We start from the raw sequence: 27,886 nt of genomic DNA, 5'->3' as shown, positions 1-27,886 counted from the left end.
TACAGTGACATACTGTATATGCATGCAACCTCCTCCATTTTACACAGCCTTGATTCAGTGTACCATGCATCTCTACGTTTTATTACAAATGCAAAGTCACTTACTCATCACTGCATTCTCTATGATTTTGCAAGTTGGACGTCACTGACCATTCACAGACAACAGCACTAGTATATTTTTATCTATTAAACAATATTGGTCAAACTTCCAGCCAACCTTTGCTCCCTTCTGTGTGTCAGCTCTGGTAGTTACCAGCTACACTCCTCCAGGTGGTTGCTTTTTAATGCATCCTGGATTTTAGATTTAGATTTAGAATTTTTAGAATTAGAAACACTTATTATTGACTGACTTTTTAGGCCTAATACTAAGTAATCATGGGTTTGCTTGTATCCAGAGGACAACCAGGGCTTCAACACTTACGAGAGGAGTTTCCTGGACCAGAAGGCGACCCCGGGCCACAGCTCTCTGAGGAGGACAGCTCTGGACAGGTTCGCCTTGATCTCCGCCAACAGCTCCGTGGCCTCTCGGTCCAACCGGTCAGCATAAGGCAGCAGTCCATTATACACAATCTCCTTCTGAGGGATAAACGCCGCCGTGTCCCCATCCACATTCATATCCCACTGATGGTCTGGTCACTTTTCTGCAATGTGTAAAAAGGTAAAGAAAACCCGTTCCTCTTTCTCTAATGAATGCTGTGGCGTCTGAGAAGTTTAAAGGGCATAATCCTGTGTGTCCAGAGACCAGGCGGAAGGCAGGCAGGCAATCACAGGGGAAAGTGTGTCACGCTAATTGAGCTGTGCAAAGCCCTGAGCGCGCGCAGGGGCCGGTTTCGCTCTGACCTGCAGTGTCAGGCGCTGCGTCACCTCTCACTTCACACCTTACCAGTACAAGTAGAAAGGGATGGTGTGGGGGCTTGTGCACTCACAGTGATGGCTACCCCACAGGTTGCTAGAAAGGGTGGTACTCTATGGTCACGCTTTGATTTCAGCACCAGTAAGAGAGCAGGCTTTGATAAATATAAAAAGCTTTCACGTGTAGGCTTTGGGTAGGGGGCAACCTGGAAGGCATGACTGTGGACTACAAATCCCAGAGGCACTAGATGCGTGTGTGCTGCAAGCTAATCTGCAGAATAATAGGATGATCTGATAACTGGATTAATGCCCCTCTCATGTTCTACTGACCCACTGTGGCTGTTATTGGGGCAGACACGGAGCATTAGTGAATCAGCATATCTGTCTGTCAGGCAGATAGAGCAAGAAAACACATGTCTGTATGATTTGGCTGCACGCAACAGAAACATTTAATTATTTGTACACTTAAATGTGCAATTAAAATACATTCCTGACAAGAAGTCCCACTCATGATATCTAACCTTGCTGTCTTATGACACCTTTTTCTGCGAACTTCTCTATTCTTGTTTTACTGTGCACCCTTCCATGTAAATCCTTTTACTTTAAGCCCATGTAATTCTCTGACCACTGCATGCTTAGGAGTGCTATGGCAATTGCAGGATATTGTCTGGCCTGCCTAGCAAATAAGGTTGCTGCTCACAGCAGAGGGCTTAGAGCATAATGCAAAAGCCCCTTGAGATGTCTGGTCTGGTTACTTTCAAAGAAATGGGCCAATTGCTGCAGCCCCACCTCGGCCTTTCTTAAGCCGCCTGATTGCATAAAGTGTTCTCAGCCCTGCCTCGATCTCACCAGTGGTCTTCTGGAGGTCATACAGCCCATGATAGCCCTGAAACCTGTCATCAGTTCCTGGCATAGGTGTAGGTTTTAGGTAGAACACAGGGGATACGCCCCCCTCGATATTTAGAACATGTGCATATATGTGTGTATATATATATATATATATATATATACATATATATATAGAGAGAGAGAGAGAGATGGATAGACTTACCTTAAAACTTCTTTGAATAGCCCGGGCTATTATTTGTTTTAATCACTGATATCAACAGGCCTATATATGGGAAATACAATCAAATTGTTTATTTAAACCGGTATGAATATTACTTGTATAAAAATTAGGCTTCAGATAATATATCAGTTATGAACTTAAAAGAACTGTTTGACAACCAGACCAGGCGTCTAACTGAGACAGGCCTTTCTTTGTCAAAATGTGTAGCCACACCAGGCTAGTAAAAGGGACCGGGCGTTTAATTGAAGTTTTACAGTATGTATATGTAGATACATATATATAAATGTGTGTGTGTGAATGAAAGTCTGAATATATTGAACAAAACTTGAATATATGGAATTAAATTACAAGTATATTGAATGAACCTCGAATATATGGAATGAAAGTCTGAATATATGGAATGAACCCTCATATATATGTGTGTGTGTGTGTGTGTGTATATATATTTATAGATAGATAGATTGATAGACTGGGGGGACACATCCTCCCTAATATTCAAATATGCTCAGAATGTCACCCTCGATATATTAATAAAACTAGAATGGTTAAGATACTATACGATAAAATATGATACGCTGTATGTTTATTGTCAGTTTACGCTGAAATTCATTTTGCATCCTCAGACATCTCAAGAAGTTCACACACAAATTTGACATACAATTACACAAACAGCACACATCACATAATATCCTCAGATTCAAATCTTAAATAGCAGCACACTAATTTTGGTTTAGCGACAGGATAGACTGATGTATAACACTGTTGATTGTTCAGTATGTGCACTTTTCCTGTCTGGCCTTCAATCATAGGCTGGCTCCTTAAAATAGCACTCTGTCATCAAAACTGTGAGAAGAGCCTGGTCTCACTCTGAAGTCCTCAAAATCAGGCACTTGGGCAGTGACTTGCAGAGTCAGAAACCAATGAAAAAGGCGTCCTTTAACGTCGGCATGATTGCCGTTATAGTTTAACAACACGCGGTGGCGTCAGGGGGAAACATGGTGGGACAAAGACGAAACTTAAGGTGGTGAAATTCTGACTGGGGCAGTCAGGCGGGAGTGGTGGTGGTGGATGGGTCCAACAAACACTGACTTTCACCCAAGAGAGTGGTGTTCAAGTCCTGTAAGATTGTAAAGCCAAACCCTGTTCTTTTTCCTAAACCCAACCATGTGTTTTTGTTGTTGAAGGAAAAAAAATTGCGGTGTTCTACTGGCATAGTGCATTTATTTTGAAAGAGGACAATGCATGTAACAGGCAGAACTTGACACAGTGTCCCAGAACATCAACAATCAACACACAGGCCCCTTGCATGTCGTAAGTGGACGTGGACAGTCCATGACCAAATGTCAATATGTGACGAGGTTGGAGCGAGAGTGTGTTGGTGAGAACCCCTCATCTAAGATGTTTGTTTAAAAATGCTCTCAGTGGTCACTTTAGCTGTGAAGTTTCTAAAACTTTCTCCTGGGGGTGATTTCCGCCGACCACCCTTGAGGGTTCGCAGAAGGTGTAGATTGAAAATGGTCCCCGCCAAAGTTAAATAGGTGATTACAGCCCTGAACAGTGTCATGAGACAGCGAGCAAGGTGCCCTCTTTGAAACTATTTACTCTATAAAAACAGGGGAAGACTGACAGCCACAGACTTTAAGAGAGATCCCAGAACAGAATGTGCCTTCCACAGGGCATATCAGTCCAAGAATGTCACTCTGGACTTTGCCAAGCAATCTCGCCCAAGTCCTTACCTTTTATATCCCTCAGATCGTATTACTTTTGGGGTTTTTCTTCTCCTCAGAGCAGTGACAGCACCTGCTTTCAACGTCTCCACTACTGAACCACTTCCAGGATGGAAACATGGTGCCTGTCCTCATTTGTTCTTGGTTGTGATGTTTCTATGTATCTGGATATAGAGAGGTTGTGTGTTTGTATGGGCACAGGCGCTTGCGTGTGTGTGCGTGCGTGTGTGCACACATCTGCGGGATTCATTATTCCACAAGTGGAGTCTACAGATGGAAAATGTGATTCAGGATGATGATGATGCCTCTTTGACACAGCAGGGAGAAGACCAAACAGAGAGAGGGGGGGAAGGAGGGAGGAAAGGAGGAAAGTGATGGAGGAAAAAGAGAGAGCGGGAGAAAGGAAAGAGAGATGATGGTCCCAATGGGAGTAGATGTTTTTGTATTCCATCAGCTTGCTCATCTTTACCTCACGATCCTCTGCATGCATCAAGAAAAATCAGCCATAAGAACACACACGTACACACACATACACACACACACAAACACACCAAGTCTCTCATTTTCACCAGGGATTAACGGTGATGCCAGTTTTCTCGCTCCTAAAATATTGGAAAAACTCGGGCAGCCAATAAGTGTGTGTATGTGTGTATCGATGTGTGAGTGCACGATTTTGTGTGTGTGTCTCAGTTTGGAGAGTGAAGAGTGTAAATGATGTGTCTGGGAAACCTGCATCGAGACGTCAACACACACACACACACACACACACACACACACACACACACACACAAGTTCCTTCCATCCAGCTGGGTTTCTCGCTGGGAGATATGCAGCCCAGTTCATCGCCAGACAGACGGGTAATATATGGCTCCCGCTCCTGCCTCACACACACACACACACACACACACACACAATCAAACACACACACACACACACACACACACACACACTCAAACAAATACATAGCCACATTAGAAGTTTCTACAGAACTAACAGAGCTGTCTTCATGTTTTCACTCAGATTTCACTCTCACCAACCTGACGGACAACAAAGTACTGAGGAAGTTGTATTGATAAGCCCTGATCCAGTGTGAAGGAAACAAGGAGACAAGAGAATTAAGAAGAAGACGAGGAGACACACATTCCATCACAGCCCTTGTGGAGCTGCAGCGGGGACGAGCCTACCAGCTGTGATTTCTAATCGTGGAGAAAGGCTGAACAGCAAGGAGTACGCAGGTATGCATGGTTAATTCCCTCTTTCTTGTCTTCTTCTTCTTCTTCTTCTTCTTCTCCTATCTCCTCAGCAGCAGTCCTGCTTGTATGGTGCAGTGGTGGAGCAGTATAGGTGCTTTATTTCATGGTGGCTGCATATGTGATTTATGTGTGAACAGGAATGAGTCCGCAGAGAGGTTTCACCTTGCTTTTGATATTCCTCTATGCATCAGCTGTGTGCGCAGGTACCACACATGTGCAAACACAAACACAGTGCATTCCAATACAGTCTATTCACCTTGTTTTCTTCGCAAGTATAAAATGTAGCACAGGACATATGTTGTGTTTCATCTGCAGGTGTGGGCGGTGCAAAGGTCAACAATGTGTCGTCAGAGGTCTGTCGTCATCCGTGTGAGGAGCTGGTGGGCTTGCTGACAGAGATCCAAGGCCTGCGTATTGTGACCAGCAACCTGTTGGAAGACCTGGATAGAGTAGTAAGACACACAAATACATGTATGCACATGGATTATCCGCATGTTGGTGATTGTTTGTTGTGTTAAACTCTCGGATCCAGTGTTTATTTTGATATGGCATGAGCAAGAAATTGTAAGAAATGGTGTCTACTTTCTTTTAATAACATTTTTACATACTTTAAAATGCCCAGTTAAAGATGTTAAAGAGGACCTATAACGCTAATTTGGGGGTTCATGCTTGGGTTTTGGGTTTTAACTAGAACTTGTTTACATTTTATTTTCCTCTTACTGTCTGTGCTGGAACACCTGTATTCAATCTCTGTCTCAAACACTTGTTTAGTGCCTTTCCCCTCCTGGAAAAAAAAAGCTGCTCTGATTGGTCAGTATCTCTGGGTCTTGCGTATTTTGGCGTCTCTGCACCATTATTGCAGCTAGGGCAATTACTTAAATGGTGAATAGTGGCCCTTTTTAGTGTAAAAAAAAAAAACAAGAAAAGCTTCTAACCCATAATCAGAGGAATATGATCTGAAATCTGGGAGAAATTTACAACATCAGCAAACAGGATTACAGGTTTCCCTGATGTTAGCATGCACCTACAAGAACATTAGCAGTGTACTTACAGCCAGGGAATGACTGTAACAGAAATTAGCACCTCTTTCTACTGTTAAAAAACACCAATAAAATCTTCTAAACCAAAAATCTTTTCAACCACACATCTTCCAGCAGGAACATAATCCAAAATCTGGGAGAAATTAACAACATCAGCAACCAAGATTACGTTTCCCTGACATTAGCATGTCGCTACATGTACGTTAGCAGTGTACTTGCAGCTGCAGAATGACTGTAATTGAGTGTATTGGCACTTTTTGTCACAAAAAAATACCCCAAAAGTTTCAAAACACAACCTAACATGTTCCAGCAGGAGCATGATCTGAAATCTAGGAGAAATGTACAACATGAGCAACCAGGATTACAGGTTTACCTTATGTTAGCATGCAGCCAACAGAAATTAGCACCTCCTTTCAACTGTAAAAAAAAAAAAAAAAAAATCACCAATAAAATCCTCCAAAACCAAAAGGCCTTTCAACTAAACATGTTCCAGTAGGAAAATGATCTGAAATAGGGGAGAAACTAACAACATCAGCAACCAAGATTACAGGTTTGCCTGATGTTAGCATGTAGCTTCATGTACGTTAGCATGAAGCTACATGTACATTAGCAGAGTGACTGTACGTTAGCAGAGTGACCACTGAGTATAGTGGCACTTTCTATTCTTTAAGCTTCAAAACACAACTTAACCTTTTTCTAGCAGGAGCATGATCTGAAATCTAGGAGAAATGTACAACACCAGCAACCAGGATTACAGGTTTACCTTATGCTAGCATGCAGCTACATGAACATTAGCAGCGTACTTACAGCCATGAAATGACAGAAACAGAAATTAGCACCTCTTTCTACTGTTAAAACGTCACCAATAAAATCTTCTAAACCAAAAGTCATTTCAACTAAACATTTTCCAATAGGAAAATGATCTGAAATAGGGGAGAAATTAACAACATCAGCGACCAAGAGCACAGGTTTGCCTGATGTTAGCATGTAGTTACATGTATGTTAGCAGAGTAACTGTAACTGACTATAGTGGCGCTTTCTATCCTGCAAGCTTCAAAACACAACTCAACATGTTCCAGCAGGAACATGATCCAAAATCTGCAAGAAATTTACAACATCAGCAACCAGAATTACAGGTTTCCCTGATGTTAGCATGCACCTACATGAATGTTAGCAATGTACTTGCAGCTGGGGAATGACTGTAACAAAGAAATCACAAATACAATCCTATAAACCAAAAATCCTTTCAACCAGACATGTTCCAGCAGGAATTTGATCTGAAATCAGGGAGAAATTAATAATATCAGCAACCAAGATCACAGGTTTCCTTGACATTAGCATGTAGCTACATGTAGCAGTGTATTTGCAGCTGCAGAATGACTTCAGTTGAGTATAGTGGCACTTTCTATCACAAAAAAATCAACAATAAAAGATATAAACATGACCTGATATGTTATAGGAGGAATATGATCCAAAATCCGGGAGAAATTTACAACATTAGCAACTAAGATTACAGGTTTGCCTGACATTAGCATGCACTTACATGAACAATAGCAGTAAGTAAGTGTATTTACTTAGAGAATAGCAGCACTTCTACTTTAAGAAATCACCAAAATTAAATTAAATTAAATTCTTAAATCAAAAACTTTTCAACCATTCATGTTCCAGTGGGAATATGATCCGAAATCTGGGAGAAATGAACAACATCAGCAACCAAAATTACAGGTTTGCCTAACATTAGCATGTAGCTACATGTAGCAGTGTACTTGCAGCTGTAGATGACCATGACCAAGAAATCCAGCACACTATGACATCATACTGTAACCAGAGTAGAAAAAACTGTGAGAAGTCTGAGGTTTTGGCTCACATGATAACTTGAACATAAGTTTACTTCCTTATTTGAAACACTGGCCACATTTAATATGAACAACCTTCATTGTAACATTATCTACATGTGACAAAATTGGTGACAGCACAATAGGTCCCCTTTAAATGTGACATTTCAACACCAGTGAAACATTTCAAAGTTAATACTGGCTCTTTTGTTGTGATAAGAATAAATAAATTGCGGAGAACACTGACTAAGTCTACCAGCCTCTGCATTTTACATTGAATGTGACGGGGTTTGGTTTTTGGGGAAATCTGTGTGACAAAAACAACAGAGAGTAGCTCTTCTGCCAATGTAAATGGAACAAGCAGCAACATCCCTTTTTACTGGCAGGAAGCGCTGCGGTTTGTGGTCAATGCCCTACTAATTTTTTGGGGGGAAAAAAAAAACATGCAGAAAGAATACCATCAGTGTTAAAGTATTGGCTGGTGATCAACTCAACCACCATTGTAGCCTACTTTAACAGGTCTCTGTGCACTAATACAGGGTAACGTTAAAGAAAAGAGAGAAATATATGTTTTTTATTATGATTTTAATGTTTTGAAAATGCTATATGTATGTTTTTTGTATTCTCAGGCAAAAGAAAATGAAGAGATGCGGATATTTTTGGCTGAGCTGAGCAACAGCAGCAGCAGCAGCAGCAGCTGGAGCAACAGCAGCAACTGGCGTGGCAGCAACTGGCGTGGCAGCAACTGGCGCAGCAACTGGAGCAGCAACAGCAGCAGCAGCAGCAGTGGCCATGGCGATGGCAATGATGGCAACAGCGATGATATCAACTCGCGCAGCAGCAACTGGCGCGGCAGCAACTGGCGCAGCAGCAACTGGCGCAGCAGCAACAGCAGCAGCAGCAGCAGTGGCCATGGCGATGGCAATGATGGCAACAGTGATGATATCAACTGGCGTGGCAGCAACTGGCGCAGCAGCCACTGGAGCAGCAACAGCAGCAGCAGCAGTAGCAGCAGTGGCCATGGCGATGGCAATCATGGCAACAGTGATGACATCAACTGGCGCGGCAGCAACTGGCGCGGCAGCAACTGGCGCAGCAGCAGCAGCAGCAGTAGCAGTAGCAGCAGTGGCCATGGCGATGGCAATCATGGCAACAGTGATGATATCAACTGGCGCAGCAGCAACTGGCGCAGCAGCCACTGGAGCAGCAACAGCAGCAGCAGCAGCAGCAGTAGCAGCAGTGGCCATGGCGATGGCAATCATGGCAACAGTGATGATATCAACTGGCGCAGCAGCAACTGGCGCAGCAGCCACTGGCGCAGCAGCCACTGGAGCAGCAACAGCAGCAGCAGCAGTAGCAGCAATGGCCATGGCGATGGCAATGATGGCAACAGCGATGATATCAATGATCTTGACAGAGGCAGAGACGAAGAGGTGTGGTGTATGCAGGACGGACGAGTGTATGAGCACGGGGAGGATTGGGATGTTGACAGCTGCACCTCCTGTGTTTGCAAGGTTAGTTGTGAAAAAGTGTTGTGTAACTATAATCTGAAATATTAGCAGTGAGGTGTTTCCTGGGAGAGTGCCATGCATGTCTGTCTTCTGTCATGGAAAGACAGCCTAACTATCACACGCATCATCTAGTGTGGATGGTTGATCATTTACACTGCAGTTACTTCAGTAATTCCATTTTGAATGAAGCCTAGAGCAGTTTTGAAGTCCAAGTAAAGTCTCAAGTTCTTGTGACTTGAACGAGGCTCAATTCCAAGTTTCTTTTTGATATTTAGTTTATTTTATTTAAGTCCACAACATTTCTGAATTTGTACTTGGCTACTGAAACACTTGGATTATCCAAGACTTAACTTTAAAGACTTGAGTCAAAACTTGACCTGACTTGAGACTTGAAAGCCACAACATGGAGTCTCAAGTTCTGACTCTGACTTAAGATCATGAAACCGAAAGAGTCCAAAAATAATTTAAACGAGAAGATTGACACTACTCTAATATCACAACCAGGAGACCGTTAGCTTAGTTTGGCATGACAATTGTTTCTCTTGAAAGGTTGGAAAAATCTGCCTGAAGGCACCTCTAAAGCTCACTATATCTGTTTTATTCTATCTGTACAAATAGTGAAATACAGAAATGACAAGTTTTGCTGCAGCTTCATATTTAAAGGGACAGTTGATGCCAAACATACATATTTTCCTCTTACCTGTAGTGCTGTGTATCAGTCTAGACTGTTTTCTGTGAGTTGCCGAGTGTTGGAGATATTGATATTGGTCGTAGAGATGTCTGCTTTCTCTAATGGAACTAGATAACACTAGGAACTATTTTTTTTCTACCAAACTACACCTACCAACAGTATCACGGCGCAGAGGGAAGCATGCATCTATTCATCTACAAGAGGCTCATGCTTGTGAAAGTAGGAGATGTAAACATTAACAAAATCCTCTTTAGCTGAACTGTAATGTCAACTAGCTGTATATGTATGGGACAAGATTTTGGTATTAAAAGGATTCTGGTTTCCATTTGCAGTCCGAGTAGTATTGACCAATCATGTTTGATCAGCAGGTAAGCAGTCCATGTGAAGAGGCGGAATGCATTGGCCAAAATTCCAATCTGGGAACCCATCAGCTATATCTGATGATGTTTAAGCTTTATAGTAGCATTTCTTTCTTTCTTTTGCCTTTAATTTATCTGCATTCATACGCAGATATCTCTTTATGGAGATTAACTGACATTAACAAGCACACAGAGAGGAAGTCTTGGCCCGGATATCTGCTTGCATCACCGGATCCCCTGAAATATCGGCTGCTTATCGTCATCAGACCTATAGCTGATGGGTTCCAAGATTGGCTCACTGGTGCTAGGTGAGCTATCAGTAAATGCACGCTTACGTCTGCACTGTGATACGGTTGGCGGGTGTAGTGTGGTAGAAAGAAAATAGTTCCTACATGAAATTGCTCACAACGAGGTCTGTGGATTATCTTGAGAACCCAGGTCAGGATTTCTGGAGAGAAACATTGCTGGTGCGTTTTTCAAATATTGAGCTTAGCGTCAAGCTCAGCTAACATCCCAGCTACATCAGCTGATCTCAAACAGCCCAATCAACTGATGGAGCAGCTGAATGATAGAAGGGAGTCAGCTGATAGATCACATGATTCCTTTCTATGCAACCAATTGGCGAATCTCATTCAGGGCACCCTATTTAAACTGCTCTGGCCTGCCTACTGTTGCTGCTTTCTCTGCAAGCTATGTTGCAACCCACCTCCACCCCAGCTCCTCCTTTTCATGCTGTGTCTGACTTATTAATGTCATTTGTGTTTGTCATTGATGCTGCTCTGTTCTGTTCCCGGGGAGTCTTTGCTGCTGCTCTTCCTGCCTTAGGCTTTTCATGTAGGTGCATGGAAGGGCAGGGAGGTTTGCTCTCTCTGCCATAAGGCTTTCCTTGTGTACACATGGAAGGGCAGAGAGATGTGCTCTCTCTGCCTTAAGGCTTTCCTCCTTTGCATGTGGAAGGGCAAACCAACATATTCTCACTCCAACCTTGTCACATATTGATGTTTGGTCATAGACTTTCCATGTCCATATATGACGTGCAAGGTACCCTTGATGCTTTGGTTGTTGACCTTCCTGGACACCGTATCAACTTCTTTCAAGATACACTAATTTTTACATACAGGCTCTTTCAAAATAAACATACTATGTTGATACAACACCGCGTATTGACATTTTATCCCCTTCAACGTCAAAAACACCTTAGGAAAAAAGAATAAGGTTTGGCTTGAGAATCTTACGGGATGAGAACACCGCTCTCTCAGGTGAAAGTTGGTGTTTGTTGGACCCATCCACCACCCCTCCCCCTCGCCCCAGTCAGGCTTTCGGTTCATCCTTGTCCTGCTGCATTTCCCCCCTGTCACCGCTGGGCACTGTTAAACTTTAACGGCAACCGGCTGGGTGTCATGCCAACGTTAAAGGATGCCTTTTTTCTGATGCCACAGGTCGCTGCCCAAGCAACAGGTTTCGACAACTTCAGAGTGAGACTGGGCTCGGCAAAGAGGTGTGCTCTCACGTACGCGCGTGGAAGAGGCTTTCTGCGTAGGCCTAGGAAAGGCTGAGAGGCCCCAGAACAGAGCCATACCGCCAAATTTGAAATGCAAATCGAAATAAAGTTTTTTTTGACTAAAGTGGTCCTGACTGAAGTATTTTCTTGGCGCTTTGAGCACCACAAGCCAAGTGCCATCTAGTTCCATTATATTCCAAAGAGGGCAGACATCTCTACAGCCAATATCTCCAACACTCGGCAACTCACACCAAAACAATCTACACTGATAAATAGCATAAATAGGTAAGAGGAAAAATATGTGTTTTTGATTTTGGGATCTGTCCCTTTAACAGACCGATCAGAGAATGGTTTCAATCACCTCATCTGACTCTTTGCAAAAATTCAAATAAACATATTTTTCAAAATTCCTTTAAAGTGTACTAACCAGTTACTGTAAATTTCACTTGTACCCAATGTGGTTTCATTTATCTCCAGAGTTGCCTTTGGTATACTCCTATATTTCATGCTTGCTTCATCCTCTCTGAGTCTGTTTCTCCTTATAAAATATCATTAGTTTTAGCGAGGATGGATTGAGGGAGCAGCCAGACTTATTGTGAGTCATGACAGCATACCATTCCTCTGCAAGGACTGGCATTTAGCAAAACATCTGGCTCTGGCTCACATGGCTTGACTAATAACATTGTTTAAAAATGCTGAATTTATGTGTGTCTATCTTCCTCGTTTTGTGTAGGATGGAAAGGTGGTGTGTCATCAGGTGTCTTGCCCTCCTGTATCCTGCATCTATCCATCCTTTATCGATGATAAGTGCTGTCCTGTGTGTCTCAGTGAGTTCGATTTGTCTGCAGCTATAATTAAAGGTCGAAAATGTATGTTAAGGTTACAAATATACCAACAGTTTGTGTATGTATATAAAGATAATGAGGATGGATGGTCCCCTTGGTCTGAGTGGACCCACTGCTCTGTCACCTGTGGACGTGGAGGGCAGCAGAGGGGACGATCCTGCAATGGCATCATGCAGTCCTGTGCCGGCCCGTCAGTCCAAACCCGCAGCTGCATGCTGATGAAATGTGACCGCAAGGGTAGGACATCACTCAGCACGTCTAATCTGTCACATGTCTTCATTTAATTTAGTTTTTGTGATTGATTGGCGGGTCCAAGAGAACAAATTGAATATTCCAGCAAAGAGTAAAAAGCACGGAACCTCAGATAAATGGATTTTAGAGACTGTAATCATAATTGGAAACACGTTGTATTTCTGTAAATGTATACATAGTGCGGAGCCGCGGTGGTGGTCTGTGTTGAAGACTTTTCCAGGCTACTGCACAAAGAGAAGGACCGTTTTACAATCTTTATGTGCTTGTGCCATGTCTAGTGCGTGCTGAAGGGAACTGGGGCCTTTGGTCTCCCTGGTCCACGTGTACAACCACATGTGGAGAAGGCGACATCACACGGGTCCGTCTCTGCAACAACCCTCCACCACAGAAGGGGGGCAGAGGGTGCACAGGCAGCGCCAGGGAGACACAACCTTGCAACAATACACCCTGCCCTGGTGAGTACACAAATACACAAGCAGGCTGCCCTGTGGAATGTAGATGTCTCACAGGAAAATGATGTATTTGTGTGTAGTTGCTGGAGGCTGGACGAGCTGGACTGAATGGTCACTGTGCTCGGAGTCGTGTGGTGGAGGTCTTACGAGTCGTCAGCGGGAGTGTTTGAACCCTGCCCCTCAGCACGGTGGGAAGCCTTGTGCTGGAGACGCTGTGGACTATGAAGCATGTAACAAACAGCCATGTCCTATAGGTAAACCTGTCCACATACCTCAGGCTATTGGTGCATCTTAACTGTGTGAGCAGATATTACCCCATAAGTAGGCTCAGCTTCACATTTGCGTGTGAGCCTTATTCCTTTTTATTGGATGCAACATATTTTCAAACAACAGAGGATTAAAAAGTAATATCCTTCAGCGTTTATGCTGCCTTTATTTAATTATTGAAGCTTAGGACAGAACTGTCAAATCATTCAAGTATGAATTTCCTTAAAGGAATACTTAATCTCCAAAATGGTCATTTGTATACCAATTACTTTACCTTCAATGTGTGAGGAAAATGTTTTTCGTGAATGCCTCCATATTAAACAAAGACTCCGAAAACAGAGAAAATTCTTGATGAATTCTGAGAAGGAGTGCTGCCGTCACTCACCCACACTGAGAGACACACAGAGTCAAATATACGTGCTATGTCCATGAGTGAGACTGTTCAGGCAGACATGTTTTTAATGTTTAGCGAAGGTGCATGTGTTGTGTGGACGTACTCAGCTTACACCTGGATAACTTGGATTGTACTGTTCAAGGTTTATGAGTTTGTAAATGCATGTTTTGATATAGTGTTGCTGTTAAACATGGCCCCCATTCACTCCAATTTATCAAGAATTCTCTCCTTTTGGAATCGTTGTATGCTGTAGAGGCATGCAATTAAAACAATATGTCATCTTCATAAATTAATCGCCACACAGGGTGAGTAATTGATGTACAAATGATAATTTTGGGTGAGAAGAATTAATTTAGTTGCCACTAATAACACTATTTATCCTGGACTATTTGCATTTTATGTAAAAGACTCACTGCCTTTATATGCATATGTGTTTTCAGACATATGTTTGCTTTCAAATCCATGTTTTCCTGGAGTGGAGTGCACGTCGCATAGCGATGGATCATGGTATTGTGGACGTTGTCCGTTGGGTTTAAAAGGCAATGGCACTCACTGTGAAGATGAAAATGAGGTAATAACAGCACATTTATGTTCATGTTTGACATCATCTTCGACATGTATGGTGACACTTAAAGGGACAGTTCACTCCAAAATCAAAAACACATATTCTTCCTCTTACCTGTCGTGGTATTTATAAATCTAGATTGTTGGAGAATCTAGAGTGTTGGAGATGTCTGCCTTCTCTTGCGTATAATGGAACTAGATGGCACTTCGCTTGTGGTGCTCAAAGTGGCAAAAAAATCTGGTGATGTAGTTCAATAGGAAGAAAATAGTTCCTGAAACTGCTTGCAACAAGGTCAGTAGATTATCTTGCGTTAACAGGTCATGATTTCTTGAAAAAGACATTGCTGTTAAATTCTTTTCTACAATCTGAGCGCCACAAGCCGAGTGACATCTAGTTCCATTACATTCAAGATAAGCGAGACATCTCTATGGCCAATATCTCCAGCACTCAGCACCTCACACCAATGCAGTCTAGATCAGTGGTTCCCAAATGGTGGGTCACGGTCTAAAAGTGGGTCCTGAGTCCATTCTGAGTGGACTATAAGTGACTTGTGAACATGTCAAGTTTGTAAAATACACACTTTATTTTGAAGTACAGTGAATTTCCTGCACAGAGCTTTTACTTTGAAGTGCCGTTCCTGCTGTAGAGTGAGTGACTAACAGACAGCTCCATTACAGAGACAGTGGCATGGCCAAATGCAAGTATGACACAGCATTTGGGAACCATTGATCTATGTTGATAAATATCCCCACAGGTAAATCATGTATTTTAATATTTGGGTGAACTGTCCTTTAAAGATGAGTTTTACACTCTCCAGATCCTGAAAGTTTCTCCTGTGTCATCACCTTTGCACATCACACAGGCTGTACAAGCTATAACTGGTCAGAGTTTAACCTTCAGGCTGTAACTGAAGGCGCTGTGATCAGCTAATCAGACAGTAGCCATCTCGAGAGGAGTAGATGTTGTGTAGTTTGACCCCGTACACCTCACCTGTCAAACCTTTGTATCCACTGTTAGTGTTTGATATGCTGAACATGGTTAATCCCTCTATCTCTGCAGTGTGAAGTGGAGAGTGTTTGTGTCACAGAGTGTGTAAACACAGACCCTGGCTTCTACTGTCTGCCCTGTCCTCCTCGCTATAAAGGCACTCAGCCGTTTGGCCTTGGACTGCAGGAAGCCCTGGAAACCAGACAGGCACGTGTTGTTGTCTTTATTTTAAACAATATGAATTCAATTATTTATTCATTTGGATCCCCATTAATGGCTACCAGGGTAGCAGCTACTCTTCCTGGGGTCCACACAAGCAATCATTACATCATAATGTAAAACAAATATAGAATTAAAATTCCAAGAAACAACACAAAAAAACACAAAAAATGTTGTTGAATAAACGTTTTCCTTTGTATGAGCTACTCTCAACACATTAAACTAAATCACTTTTTGTGTCCTCAAATGTTTGGTTTGGTTGTAGGTGTGTGAGCCTTACAATCCTTGCAAAGACAACACACACACCTGCCACAAGTATGCCGAGTGTATCTACCTGGGCCTGGCATCTGAGGTGTTGTTCAAGTGTGTGTGCGCCATCGGGTTCGCGGGCGACGGCTTCCTGTGTGGAGAAGACTCTGATCTGGATGGCTGGCCCAACTACAGATTACCCTGCAAGCAGAATGCAACCTATCACTGTCAAAGGGTAAAATAATAATGAAAAATGTCGTCTGATTGGCTGGCAGTGTTCTGATCGGACGGGTTTCACTAAACTGAGCTGTGATTGGCTGCAGGATAATTGCCCCATGATACCAAACTCTGGACAGGAAGACCTGGACAAAGACGGACAGGGAGACGCCTGTGATCCTGATGACGACAATGATGACATCATAGATGAGAGGGTGAGACATGGAGTAATGTTGTGGATGCCATGACAGAGAGCTTCACCTGTGTGTGTGTATGAACTAATGTGTGTGTTCGGTGTAGGACAACTGCCCGCTGGTGTACAACCCTCGGCAGTTTGATTCTGACAGAGATGGGGTCGGAGACCGCTGTGACAACTGTCCGTTTGATAGCAACCCGCTGCAGACAGACACTGATGACAATGGAGAGGGAGACGCCTGCAGCATTGACATTGATGGAGATGGTAGGAGCTGGAAACCAGGCCTGGAACATGACCAATTATTTCAGTCTTTTTAGAGAGCTCCATTATCATGAAATGGGTAGCGCTACTAAAATTTTCACTTTTAGATTTCCTTGCGGTCCCATGAGAGATAACGTGTTCTATGTATCCACATTAAAATCAAAGAGAAACTTAGCACAACGGTTTAGCTAACATCTCAGATTTAGAAAACGTATTTGAACCAGTCGTTATTTCTTTCGTGCCTAGCCATGACCTTGTCAAGCACAAATTGGAGGACGACTCACAAAGCAGATTCACAGACTCAGATAAAAGTTCAGGGTCTTTAATCAAGACGTGGGATCTGAAACGAGACGAGACGATGGTTACCAAAATAAAACAGGAAACACAGGGATGACAAATGAACATGAATCTAGGTAGCTTGACGGGTCATGACCAGGCCTGGAATTTTGTCATTTTAGGGGCAAGGCCACTTGGCCTTTCGTGTTGTCAATTTTTTGAGGGCAGCAAGGCCATAAAATAAAACAATGATTTTAAGTCCACGTTCATAATGAATTTAAGGACAAACGATGTGTAACTATCTGTGAAATGAATAAATAAAACAAGCTCAAGTAATAATAATGAGTATAATAAGTAATGTGATTAATGTGATTTATTTAATAGCACTAATAAACCCAATATGTTTTAAATATAGAACAACCAGGTTCATGTATTTATAAGCAAACTATCTTAAATATTAGGCCTAAATATTTTTTGAGTGTACATGATAAACTGATTCACTGAACAAGACTGGCTTACAATTAGCCTATTTTTGATGTGTTGTTAGATAGCTAACAAATAAACAAGCTACAGCAGGGCTATTCATTTAGGCTACTATTTCAACTGGGCCACATTTCAAAACCAGATAATGTCGACAGGCCACATTTTTAGCAGCGTGATCATAGGTTTCACTTCCTCCATCATTATCCTCTAAACTCTAGCTGACAACTGTAGAATTCACTTCTATCAACCAAAATATTTTCAGATTGAGGTCCGTAAGCAAAATCTGCTCAGATGGGGCTCCATGACCTAATGTGTATTGATTTAGGAGTCCTTGACGTGAAGGAGGTGTAGAATCATTGTTCTAGAGGACATAATTACTTGATTTTCTCTTGAAAAAGGAGAATAAATTCTGTAGTAATGAGCACTACAGGCTGGGACCAGGATCAATTCAAATTGGATTCAGTGCTGAGTTAGTCTTTAAATATGGATCGAATTACATTTGTCCAAACATGATTTATGTTGATTGTTTTGTTTTTATGTGTAATAAAAGAGAAAAAGCCACAAGACATGCAATTCATCTGCTCTGTGTGTGCGTGTGCGTATGTTTGTGTGTGCGTCTCTTTCTCTTAGAGATTCTGAATGACCATGACAACTGTCCCTTAGTCTACAACACTGACCAGAGGGACACCGACCTGGATGGTGTTGGAGACCAGTGTGACAACTGTCCCCTTCTACACAACCCTCTGCAGGTTCCTGAAAAACACAAATGCTCAAAAGTGCACACGTGTCTGGCGCTGTTGCCTCGCAGAACATCTGGTTTGGGGGTGCACATTTCTAACAGGGATCCAACAAAGCCATTCTAACAATTTATTTGTGGCAATCAATCTGGTGGATGGATTATTGTTTTTTCAATACATGAAAAGGAAAACTTGGAAGTCTGTGCAGGGAGTGGGAGTGCTGGTGGAGGTAAAACAGAGCAGGGAGACTTGTGATTTAACACTATTTTAATATATATATATATATATATTGTGTGTGTGTATGTGTGTGTGTGTGTGTGTGTGTGTGTGTGTGTGTGTGTGTGTGTGTTTGCAGCTTGACTCTGATAGCGACCTAGTGGGGGACATGTGTGACGACAATGAGGACATCGATGAGGATGGCCACCAAAACTCTCTAGACAACTGTCCGTACATCGCCAATAGCAACCAGGCTGACCATGACAACGACGGGAGGGGAGACGCCTGTGACCATGATGACGACAACGACGGTATCCCCGATGACCGGGACAACTGCAGACTTGTGCCCAACAGGGACCAGTGGGACTCTGATGGTCGGTGTTGCTACTGTTTTTCTAAATTTTTTGTTGGCCTCAAAAAAAGAAAAACACCCGTATTAACTACTGAAAATTAATCAGTAGGACTGATAGTGTCTCTAATGTCACGATACAGATGTGAACAAATGCTGATTGTCACATGGGGAAGATATTTTGTAGGATTTATGATAAATGGATTTTGCAGTCATGCAGTAAAACAGTTTAGTATATTTCCAGTGATCCAGGTCATGTTAATGTTGGACATCAACATAAACAGTTTACGGCTCTCAGCCGTGGGATTAATCATAAATAAAAGATTCTTAAATCTATCCACCATCACACGGGACTTTCTCACTGCTTTTACACATCGTCTCTTACACTCTTTTTTTTCCTTCTTGGCGAAAAAGATTCAAGGAAATAGCATCGTTGCATTCTTTCTCCTTATTCCTCCCATCTGCAGGTGACGGGAGTGGAGATGCCTGCTTTGATGACTTTGACAATGACAGTATTCCAGATGCGCTGGATCCATGCCCGCTGAACCAGGATATTGGGTCTACAGACTTCAGGAAGTTTCAGGTTGTTTTGTTGGACCCGAAAGGCACCACGCAGTCCGACCCTCTCTGGGTGATCCGCAGCCAAGGCACTGAGCTGCTGCAGACGGCCAACTCAGACCCTGGCATCGCTTTAGGTGACGTTAACTGTTAAAAAAAACCCTCAACCCATAAAAAGTATAATACATTGATATTAATATCTACTTGTTTAAACAGGATATGACAAGTTCAGCGCAGTGGACTTCAGTGTGACATTTTATGTAAATACCAACCGAGATGACGACTACGCAGGCATTGTATTCGCCTACCAGTCCAGTCAACGCTTCTACGTTGTCATGTGGAAACAGGTGAGGTTTGAATGCTGACTTTAACGTTGATGATAACTACTATCTATGGAAGCCCATTCCCAATAGTGTGAAAAAAAAAACTAGAGGTCATTATAGTGAGAAACTTTCTTGAAATAATGAGTTAGTAACTCAGGATAATGAGTTAGTGTTTCAAAATAATGGAAACCTTCTCAAAATGATTTCAATCAGGAGAAACAGAAGAATAAAGTAAAGATAATATCTAATACAGAATATGAGTGTACAGATTAATAGATTATTTGTGCTGATTAAGGCACACCAGGACACCAGAGGGAGATATTTTATGATTGAGGGACATCTGAGCGGCAGCAGGATAAATCCTCCCATTGAGTCCAGACACTGACTATTTTGAAATACTAATTCATAAACTAACTCATTATTGTGAGAAAGCATCTCATTATTTTGATACGAAGTCATGTACTACTGTACAAACATAAACGTAACCTTCACTCTCCACATTCTGTCTTTCTGTGAGAGCAGGTGTCTCAGGCCTACTGGGAGAAAAAGCCGACCAAAGCCTTTGGCACAGCGGGAGTCTCGATCAAACTGGTCAACTCCACCACAGGACCCGGGGAGTATCTACGCAATGCCCTGTGGCACACTGGAAACACCCGACACCAGGCACGAAACAGTGACTTTATGTCTTTGTCTTTTTATATTCTGCTTGTCATAAATCACACTAAATCCTTTATTAGAACAGATAAACCTTCACTAAAATAACCTTGAACGCTGGCAAAGCACAATTTTCTTTCTCCACCCTGACATCTGTATGTGTGTGTGTGTGTGTGTGTGTGTGTGTGTGTGTGTGTGTGTGTGTGTGTGTTTCAGGTCAGAACATTGTGGCATGATCCCAATAAAATTGGCTGGAAGGACTACACAGCTTACCGCATGCACCTTATCCACAGACCCAAGACTGGGTTCATCAGGTACAAATACTCTCATAATATGAAGTGTCATTTTTTATCACTGGGGGATCTAACAGTGGCTAGATTTATTCATGACCTCATAATATCCAGCATCTTGGCTGAATTTATATTTTCAGTTTGAGCTGTCAAGCCACAGCTGGATCATGGAAATCACCTAACTTTTAAAGATATGTGGACCTCCCAAGTGGAGATGGCTCAACATTAGCAGTAACCTTTACATTTTAATTTACAGTTAAAGCTGGGGTAGGCAGTTTTATTTGGGCGTCAAAAATCTCATAGTACCTTTCATTAGGGATGTCCCGATCCAGCTTTTTCGCTTCCGATCCGATACCGTGGTTACAGTCTTGAGTTTTGGCCGATACCGATACTGATCCGATCCAAGCGTGTAGTCATGTCATGTCAGTCATGTTAGAAAAGGTTTGATCAAGCAATATTACTCTAACAAGAACAACTACTTAATCAGGTTAGTTAGAATGATCCACAACAGTTGGTATGAGAAACTGACCCGTTTATTGTTAACAGGGTTAAATAAACAAACTTTAAACTTGAACATTAACATTAAATAAAAAATATAGCTGGTTTGCTTTGGCTGCTTTGGCCCCTTAATAAATAGAAAATAAATCAACATAAGAAATCTTTAAAATGTCTAATATTGAAATTAAAATAGCAGCAAGACTCCACACACTTGTGCTTTGGCCCCCTAATAAATAAAAAAAAAAATTAACACCACAAGACATTGTTGACATTTAACAAACAATACAGCCTTTCCTTTTCAGTTATTTTTGTAGTGTCAGTGCCAGCCTGGTGCTGCTGTTTCCTGTGTGTCTGCATGCTGGCCTGGTGGATTGATAGTAAGTGCTGGAGCGGATCACTGGAATGGACTGCTTGAATTGCAGAGCGCTGGGCTGGCTGCAAAACCTGGATGGGACTCCATGGAAAACTGGATCTGCATTTTTCCATGCAGTCCGATCTGATGCCGATGCACGTTTTTTGCTAATATTGGCAGCCGATACGAATCGGGACATCCCTACCTTTCACCATATTGTAATTCAAGTAGACTCAGAGAAAACTGGACTCCTGCACCTCATCTTGGCTCTGTTTTAGGCATTAGAAAATTTAGCCTGTGATGGGAGACTTTGGCCAATCACAGGTCATTTCAGAGAGAGGTTGTTCCTATTGGCTGTTCTACAAATGCAGATACACATGCGTGTCCATTCGGTGAAAGCCTGATTCAGTGGTGGAGAATCCTGCAAATAAAGTTGCTATTCCAGCATTGGCAACAACTGCCTACACTGCAAAGCAGTCCAACAAAGGTAGAGAGTCTAGAAGACAGTCTAACGATAAACAAAATGAAAAATGTGCCAGCGAAGCGTTTCAAAGATGGAGAGAAAATTGTGCTAACAGTTTAGCCTTCTGCTAACCAGAGCCAAAGGCCCTGGCTAGATCCTTGAATCATAGTGCGTCCTCTTCCTCACTCTCCAGCACTACAGACCAGCTCACTAGGAAGAGAGTAGGCCACAGCTGCAGAGATGGATGCCTAGTAACCCACATCCAGCCAGTGCAAACCCCAGTGTAAGGGGAAGGCAGCCTGACTCACTGCAGGACCAGCAAACTTTCTGTTGCTGCTGTTACACAAGTTACTCCAGTGCTGGGGTTTGCACTGGCTGAAATTGAGCCACTCACCCGCCACCTAAAGGAGCTGCTTTCTGCACTCCTATTGGCAAAGCAGTCCACAGCAACGTGGAGTGAGGTAGAGGGACTGTGGGGTGGCTAGCAAGCTAATTCTTGTCAATGACGTCAATGACCTAATGTCTCAAAACAATAAGGTAGTATCTAAAATTAATGAGTTAGTTACTAAAGATAATGAGTTAGTATTTCAAAATAATGAAATAAATTCCCCCAAAAATGTGCCAGTATCGGCAAAGTGTTTCAGAGATGGAGGGAAAGTGTTGCTAATAACTTAGCCTTCTGCTAACCAGAGCCAAAGGCCACAGCTGCAGCTTCAAGTTCATGTTTATGTTGCTAACGTTAGCTTGATCCTCAAAATCACAGTGCGTCCTCTGCCTCACTCCCCACCGCTACAGACCACCTCACCAGGAGGAGAGTGGGCACCAATTCTGAAGACAGATGCCTATTCAGAGGTGGTAGCGACCCAAATCCAGCCAGTGCACACCCCAATTCCAGGAAAACATCAGCACAGGAACTTTCTGTTGCTGCTGTTACACAATGTTTGCACTGGCTGAAATTGAGCCACTCCAGCTGCCTTTCAAAGGAGCTGCTGTCTGCTGTCCTGCAGGCAAGGCAGTCCACAGCAACATGGAGTGAGGTGGAGTTACTGTATGAAGCGTGTGCATATGCCCTCGGTCATCTGGTGGGAGGGGCTTAGGTCAGAGGGTCACTTTTTTAATCCTTTTCCACAAACTGTCTACCCCAGCTTTAAAACATATTTGATATTATTGGCTTGGCTTTTGGAGGAATAGTGTTTTAGCCCATTTACTATAAATCATTTACACATAATTTTCCTGTTTTGTTTTAAGACTTGTGAACATAATTTCTGTGAAAGTAACATTACTGATATGAACAAATTCAGTGCAGGTCTGCTTTTACAGCTACTAATGTGAAGCTGTGTTACATCAGCAACAGTAAACACTTGAGATCACCAATTTAAAGCAGGCTTTACTGTAACTGACTAAACTCAAACACTAAAGCACACCTCTGTAAAGTAAATGTGATTTATATGAAATGGGATAAAACATGCCAGAAGCACTGGTTTGGTTCTCTAAATCAAACATTTGGGGCTCAGTCAGTACCAGATCAGCTAATGTGGGTTTTAGTGGAGCAGCAATCTGCTGAATAACTTCTTAAATTGTGAGAATCACATTCAGTGGCACTTTTTTGAAGAAAATATCACCCACAGATGTGCTTGCACTCGAGGATATCATCAATCTCTGAGAGTTATTTTATGATAACAGCGTAATTCACTTTCTTCGTTGTACCCGGTTCTCCTCAACCTGCCACATCTACTTTTACTTAGTTGTACTTCACACTAATGGACTTAAAAAAAAAAGATGGCAGTGAGTTCTCTGAGCTTTGTGCTGTTTATGTGCATATGGAGAGAACAACACGAGTGTATAGTGAGATTTTCAAGCTGAAAAAAACTGAAGGGAAAGAGATGTGCCTGGCCCAGTTGTTGAATGATAAAAATAATCTTAAAGAAGGCTATCTCAGAAGATGCAAGTGATGGCTGTGTTGCATTCTGGGTACTGAATGACTGTAGGAGGACTGTGCTTATTGAATGTGAGACTGAAAAGAGGCTCCTGCTCTTTGATTGTGAAGGACAGACATGCATTGATATTTTGGATAGCTGCTACGAAGCTCTGCTGTAACCGTTTTAAATATAGCTGCATTTGACGTCACGTCCTCCCTTTTGCTTAGGAATAAATGGTCAAATATGGAGCAGGGAGAAAAATACAAAAAGAAATACTTCAATGTACTTAGATACTTTACAAAAAAAACACGCAATTGAGTTATCTGCAGGTACGTATAGTAAAAGGTGGTCTGCATCAATGTTAAAACACATGATAAATGCTGTGTATGATGTTGTTAGCTTTCTTGTGTTGCAGGGTGGTGGTGTACGAGGGCAGGGAGATTTTATCTGACTCGGGGGCGGTGTACGACCACACCCTGGCTGGAGGCAGACTGGGACTGTTTGTCTTCTCTCAGGAACACGTCCTTTTCTCAGACCTCAGATACGAGTGCAGAGGTAAGATATCCTGTCTAAACATTGGTCCTGACTTCTGATCAGCGGTGGAAGAGGTGCTCAGATGCTTCATTCAAAGGGGGACTTCTGTATTTGTCAACCTGGACTCTGTTTTCCCATGTTTTTGTCTTTAAATAACAAATGGAGACAGCAGTCTTTGAAATTGGTCCAGTATTGAGCGAGAGGGTAGTAGCGTGTATAGAGCCACAACGTTTTCATGTCTTACTGGGTGACTTAAGGGTTTATTTAAAACAAACCAGACTTTGAATAAAGTGTGTTTTACTATGATAAAATTACTATTTATTTAAATTGGGTGTGGTGGCTTTTGGTGTAGCGATTTCAGGGTTGCTTTTGGTTAAACAAAAAGGATCTTACTCTTTAGCAAAAATGTCTATGTCTGTTAGAATTCTTTCCTTAATGTTGTCAGACACTTCTGATGACACTCTGAGTCTGTCGGTGGCAAAAACATGCACTTTTAGTTAATGTAAATTGACGACACGAACATGCCCTGAGTGGCTACATTGGAGTCTGTTTCACAGCTGCTGGCTGCAGCACTCTCCCTCAATACTTGACCAGTCTCTAAAGAAAGCCCTGTTTCCACCAAACACTTTCAGTATGGTACCTTTGGAACCAACAGTAACCCTTCAGACATGGTACCTAGACCCTAGTGTTTCCACTGCAAACAGTGCTCTTATATGTGGGCGGGGTTGTTGTCACTCACTGCTCCATCCAGCACTCACTGTATTTCCTCATTACCAGTGACACAGATGGAAGTCTGCACCTCGTTTATCGTCCACAGAACGAGGCTGCACACAGAAAATGGCAAAAATGGGGACAGTATGGAACGGGTCCATTGGTACCATCCACAATGTTTCACTGTGGAAACAGAAAAAAAGCGTACCTAACTGAACTGAATCGTACTGCTCGGTGGAAACAGGGCTTAAAATTGTTCCCATGAGTCACTATGGGGCAAGAACATGGGGAAATTGAGTCCACTTTGGAAAATACCAAAGTCCTACATTCAAAACCCTAACAAGGTTTTAAAAAATGTAGGCTACTACCAAATGTTTGGACTTTTCTCTGATATTTGCTTTATTCTGAACTATTAATCCGACCTCTTTTGGCCTCAGACTGTTATTTAACTGAAAACATCTGAAAAGTTAAGAGGGGAAATCTCTCTTTGTTGGCAGTGATAGCACCTCATATCTGAAATGTGGTAAGAGGCCTTAACTGAACATGTTTCGTATGAGGTAACAAGCCAAAAAGGTTGGGAACCACTGGTTTAATCTTTGACACTGTGTTGTCTAAATCAGTAACTACAACTACACCTGACAAATGAATGTAGGGGAGTAAAGAAATATTTCCTCCTGAATTCTAGTGGAGAGGTAGTATAAAGCAGTATGATGTGGAAATACTCAAGTACAACATTCCACACCACCACCTCATCATTTGTAAATTTAGTTCCTCTTAAAAAAACCCATGTCTCTGTCATATCTGTGACCTATTTTCCTTTATTTCTTTCCTCAGATAACTGAATATTTTGGGTGAGATATCTAGGAAACTCTTCAACAACCCACCGGAGATCCACATTAATTTCAGAGAATCGTAACACAACAGAGAGAGACAGAGACAAATCTATCTAGCAGCTTTTTATGCAACGGTATTGATTTCAGGCTGTACATCACAATCGCTGTATATAACTGTAAGAGACCCAGACAGCATCTCTAATGGCTGTGCCTTCTTGTTGCTTTTTTCATTTGCTTTTTTTTGCTCATGGTTGTAAATAATTATTTATTGTCAGATGTTGGATATGAAGGGAGGAGATGGGAGGATACACTGATGATGGAGTAAACAGAGAAGCACTTGGCAAATGTCTGGTGCTAACTTATCAATAAAACACTTTTCTTCCCAGTTGTTTATTTTTTTCTGATGATGCCAGTAGCTGGTTGCAGGGACGTGGTCTCCAGCACCCTCTAGTGGTCAAAGTGGTAATTACACATGGTGAGTGGGAGAGAACCTGACAAAGGTTAGCTGAGGTCAGTAAAGTCAAATTTATTTAAGTAACAATAGCACCCTATAAGTCCTAAAACACCCAAATAGCAAAATCCAAGCAACTCAAAATTACATTAAAGTACAGTACTTTCATTGTTACTTAATTCCTGAATGTATGTTTAATATATGATGAACATATTTCTTATTCTTATTTCGGTTTATGTAGGTCATATATTGTGTTGTATATTGTAGCATACATATTTTTACATCTCTAAAACTTTACATACTAGTTTTACACACTGGTGTGTAACCCAAATAGTTTAGTTTTACACACTGGTGTGTAAAACTAAGCACACTGGTGTGTAAAACTAAGCATATTATACATATTCATGTTTAAATATTTCGCATAGTGTAGCAAAATGCACATGTTTATATAATTACATTTTTGCATACTAATTTAATTTTCTATATTATATATTACAGTAGCTGTAATGTATCACAATTTTTCCCCAGAAATCAATTAAGTATTTCTGATGCTGATTCTTATACCACTGTGTAACAAAATCAGATCAGTTTCTTAACTAATAAGTCTAAATTATTGATTAAATATTCATGGTCGGAACCAGACATTGTAAATATTCAGGGCTCAGCTGACACATTAGGGGTTTGGGAGCATTTTTTCCCCATTTACAGCAGCTATATGCATTATTTTGCAAACCATTTGACATAAGTGAATCCCTAAAAATTTGTACCTCCTTAGGGAAAAACATGATAGTAGCCAAGGAAATAAATAATAGAGTATACATTTTGTATCTGAATATTCTACAATAGAGCAATAACTAATGCTTATGTTCATAATTAATTAATCTGATGATTATTTACTAAGCAATGGTCTATAAATTGTCAAAAATATTCTGAAAAAAGTCCATTCCAGTTTCTCAAAATCCAAGGCGATGTCTTTAAATGTCATGTTTTGTCCATCCAAAACCCAAAGTTATTCAGTTTAATTTGATAGAAAACAGAAAAGCAGGAAAACTAAAAACAGCATTTTCTATCCTTTTTGCATAAAAAAATAAGTATAAGACAGTTATTTTGTTGGTGAATCTTGTGAGTTGTAATGGCGCTGAATTATGTACCGTTACCTTTAAATGTTGCTTTCGTCCCTGCTTTTATATGAGAAGAGGAAAAGTCTGCTAGCTGCTAGGCTAATTTATACAATGTAAAATGCCAAAGGCTGGTGCTAATAACATTAGCATGTTGTATTTGTGGGGAAAATGTGTCCAGCAAAAAACAAATGCTTTGTGTACTTGTGTTTGAAATTGTCTCTATTAAGCCATGTTTAAAATGTGTTTTGGTTGTTTTGGAATCAACTAAACTTGGCAGCACTTAACAGAAACCTCTACAGCCATCTAGTGTTTTGGAGAAGTAACTGCAGAGTGACACAGACACACCACCGCACAAATATAAATGCTCTCACTGGCATA

At 41.7% G+C, this 27,886-nt stretch overlaps 2 protein-coding genes across 3 annotated transcripts in view; one reads left to right on the top strand and one right to left on the bottom strand.

The window, feature by feature from the left end:
* The window catches only part of LOC117247126 (proteasome activator complex subunit 4B-like), a 60,571-nt gene extending 59,861 nt beyond the window's left edge, over nt 1–710 (bottom strand). The window contains exon 1 of the mRNA XM_033611399.2: nt 421–710. Coding sequence (XP_033467290.2) covers nt 421–614 — 194 coding nt within the window. The 5' untranslated portion in view covers nt 615–710. The remainder of the gene's footprint in view (nt 1–420) is intronic.
* Nucleotides 503–26,321, top strand: LOC117247535 (thrombospondin-2-like). Of its 2 annotated transcripts, XM_078163594.1 has the most exons (22): nt 503–657; nt 4,668–4,882; nt 5,038–5,103; nt 5,216–5,352; nt 8,405–9,289; nt 12,571–12,664; nt 12,755–12,919; nt 13,213–13,389; nt 13,467–13,640; nt 14,488–14,618; nt 15,672–15,806; nt 16,084–16,302; nt 16,391–16,498; nt 16,584–16,743; nt 18,130–18,248; nt 18,592–18,826; nt 19,269–19,496; nt 19,576–19,706; nt 20,205–20,345; nt 20,553–20,650; nt 24,274–24,413; nt 25,938–26,321. In XM_078163594.1, exons 3-22 carry the CDS (start codon nt 5,040–5,042, stop codon nt 25,943–25,945), a joined length of 3,549 nt encoding a protein of 1,182 aa, XP_078019720.1. In that variant the 5' UTR covers nt 503–657; nt 4,668–4,882; nt 5,038–5,039; the 3' UTR covers nt 25,946–26,321. The 2 variants fall into 2 exon arrangements, with proteins under 2 accessions (XP_078019720.1, XP_033468007.2); XM_033612116.2 differs by lacking the exon at nt 25,938–26,321 and having other exon boundaries at nt 24,274–24,451.
* The last annotated feature ends 1,565 nt before the right edge of the window (nt 26,322–27,886 follow it).

This window comes from Epinephelus lanceolatus, chromosome 21 (genome assembly GCF_041903045.1).
Source record: "Epinephelus lanceolatus isolate andai-2023 chromosome 21, ASM4190304v1, whole genome shotgun sequence".
In the NCBI taxonomy this organism is placed as follows: Eukaryota; Metazoa; Chordata; class Actinopteri; order Perciformes; family Serranidae; genus Epinephelus; species Epinephelus lanceolatus.
Note: the sequence above shows the minus strand (reverse complement) of the source record. Positions and strands in the feature narration are given on the sequence as shown.

Bases quoted from the DNA above. Each gene is read 5' to 3' on its own strand.
- LOC117247535 (XM_033612116.2), top strand. From the start codon at position 5,040: ATGAGTCCGCAGAGAGGTTTCACCTTGCTTTTGATATTCCTCTATGCA. The intron at 19,707-20,204 runs GTGAGGTTTGAA...CTGTGAGAGCAG, and splicing joins ACGTTGTCATGTGGAAACAG to GTGTCTCAGGCCTACTGGGA. The intron at 20,346-20,552 runs GCACGAAACAGT...TGTGTGTTTCAG, and splicing joins CTGGAAACACCCGACACCAG to GTCAGAACATTGTGGCATGA.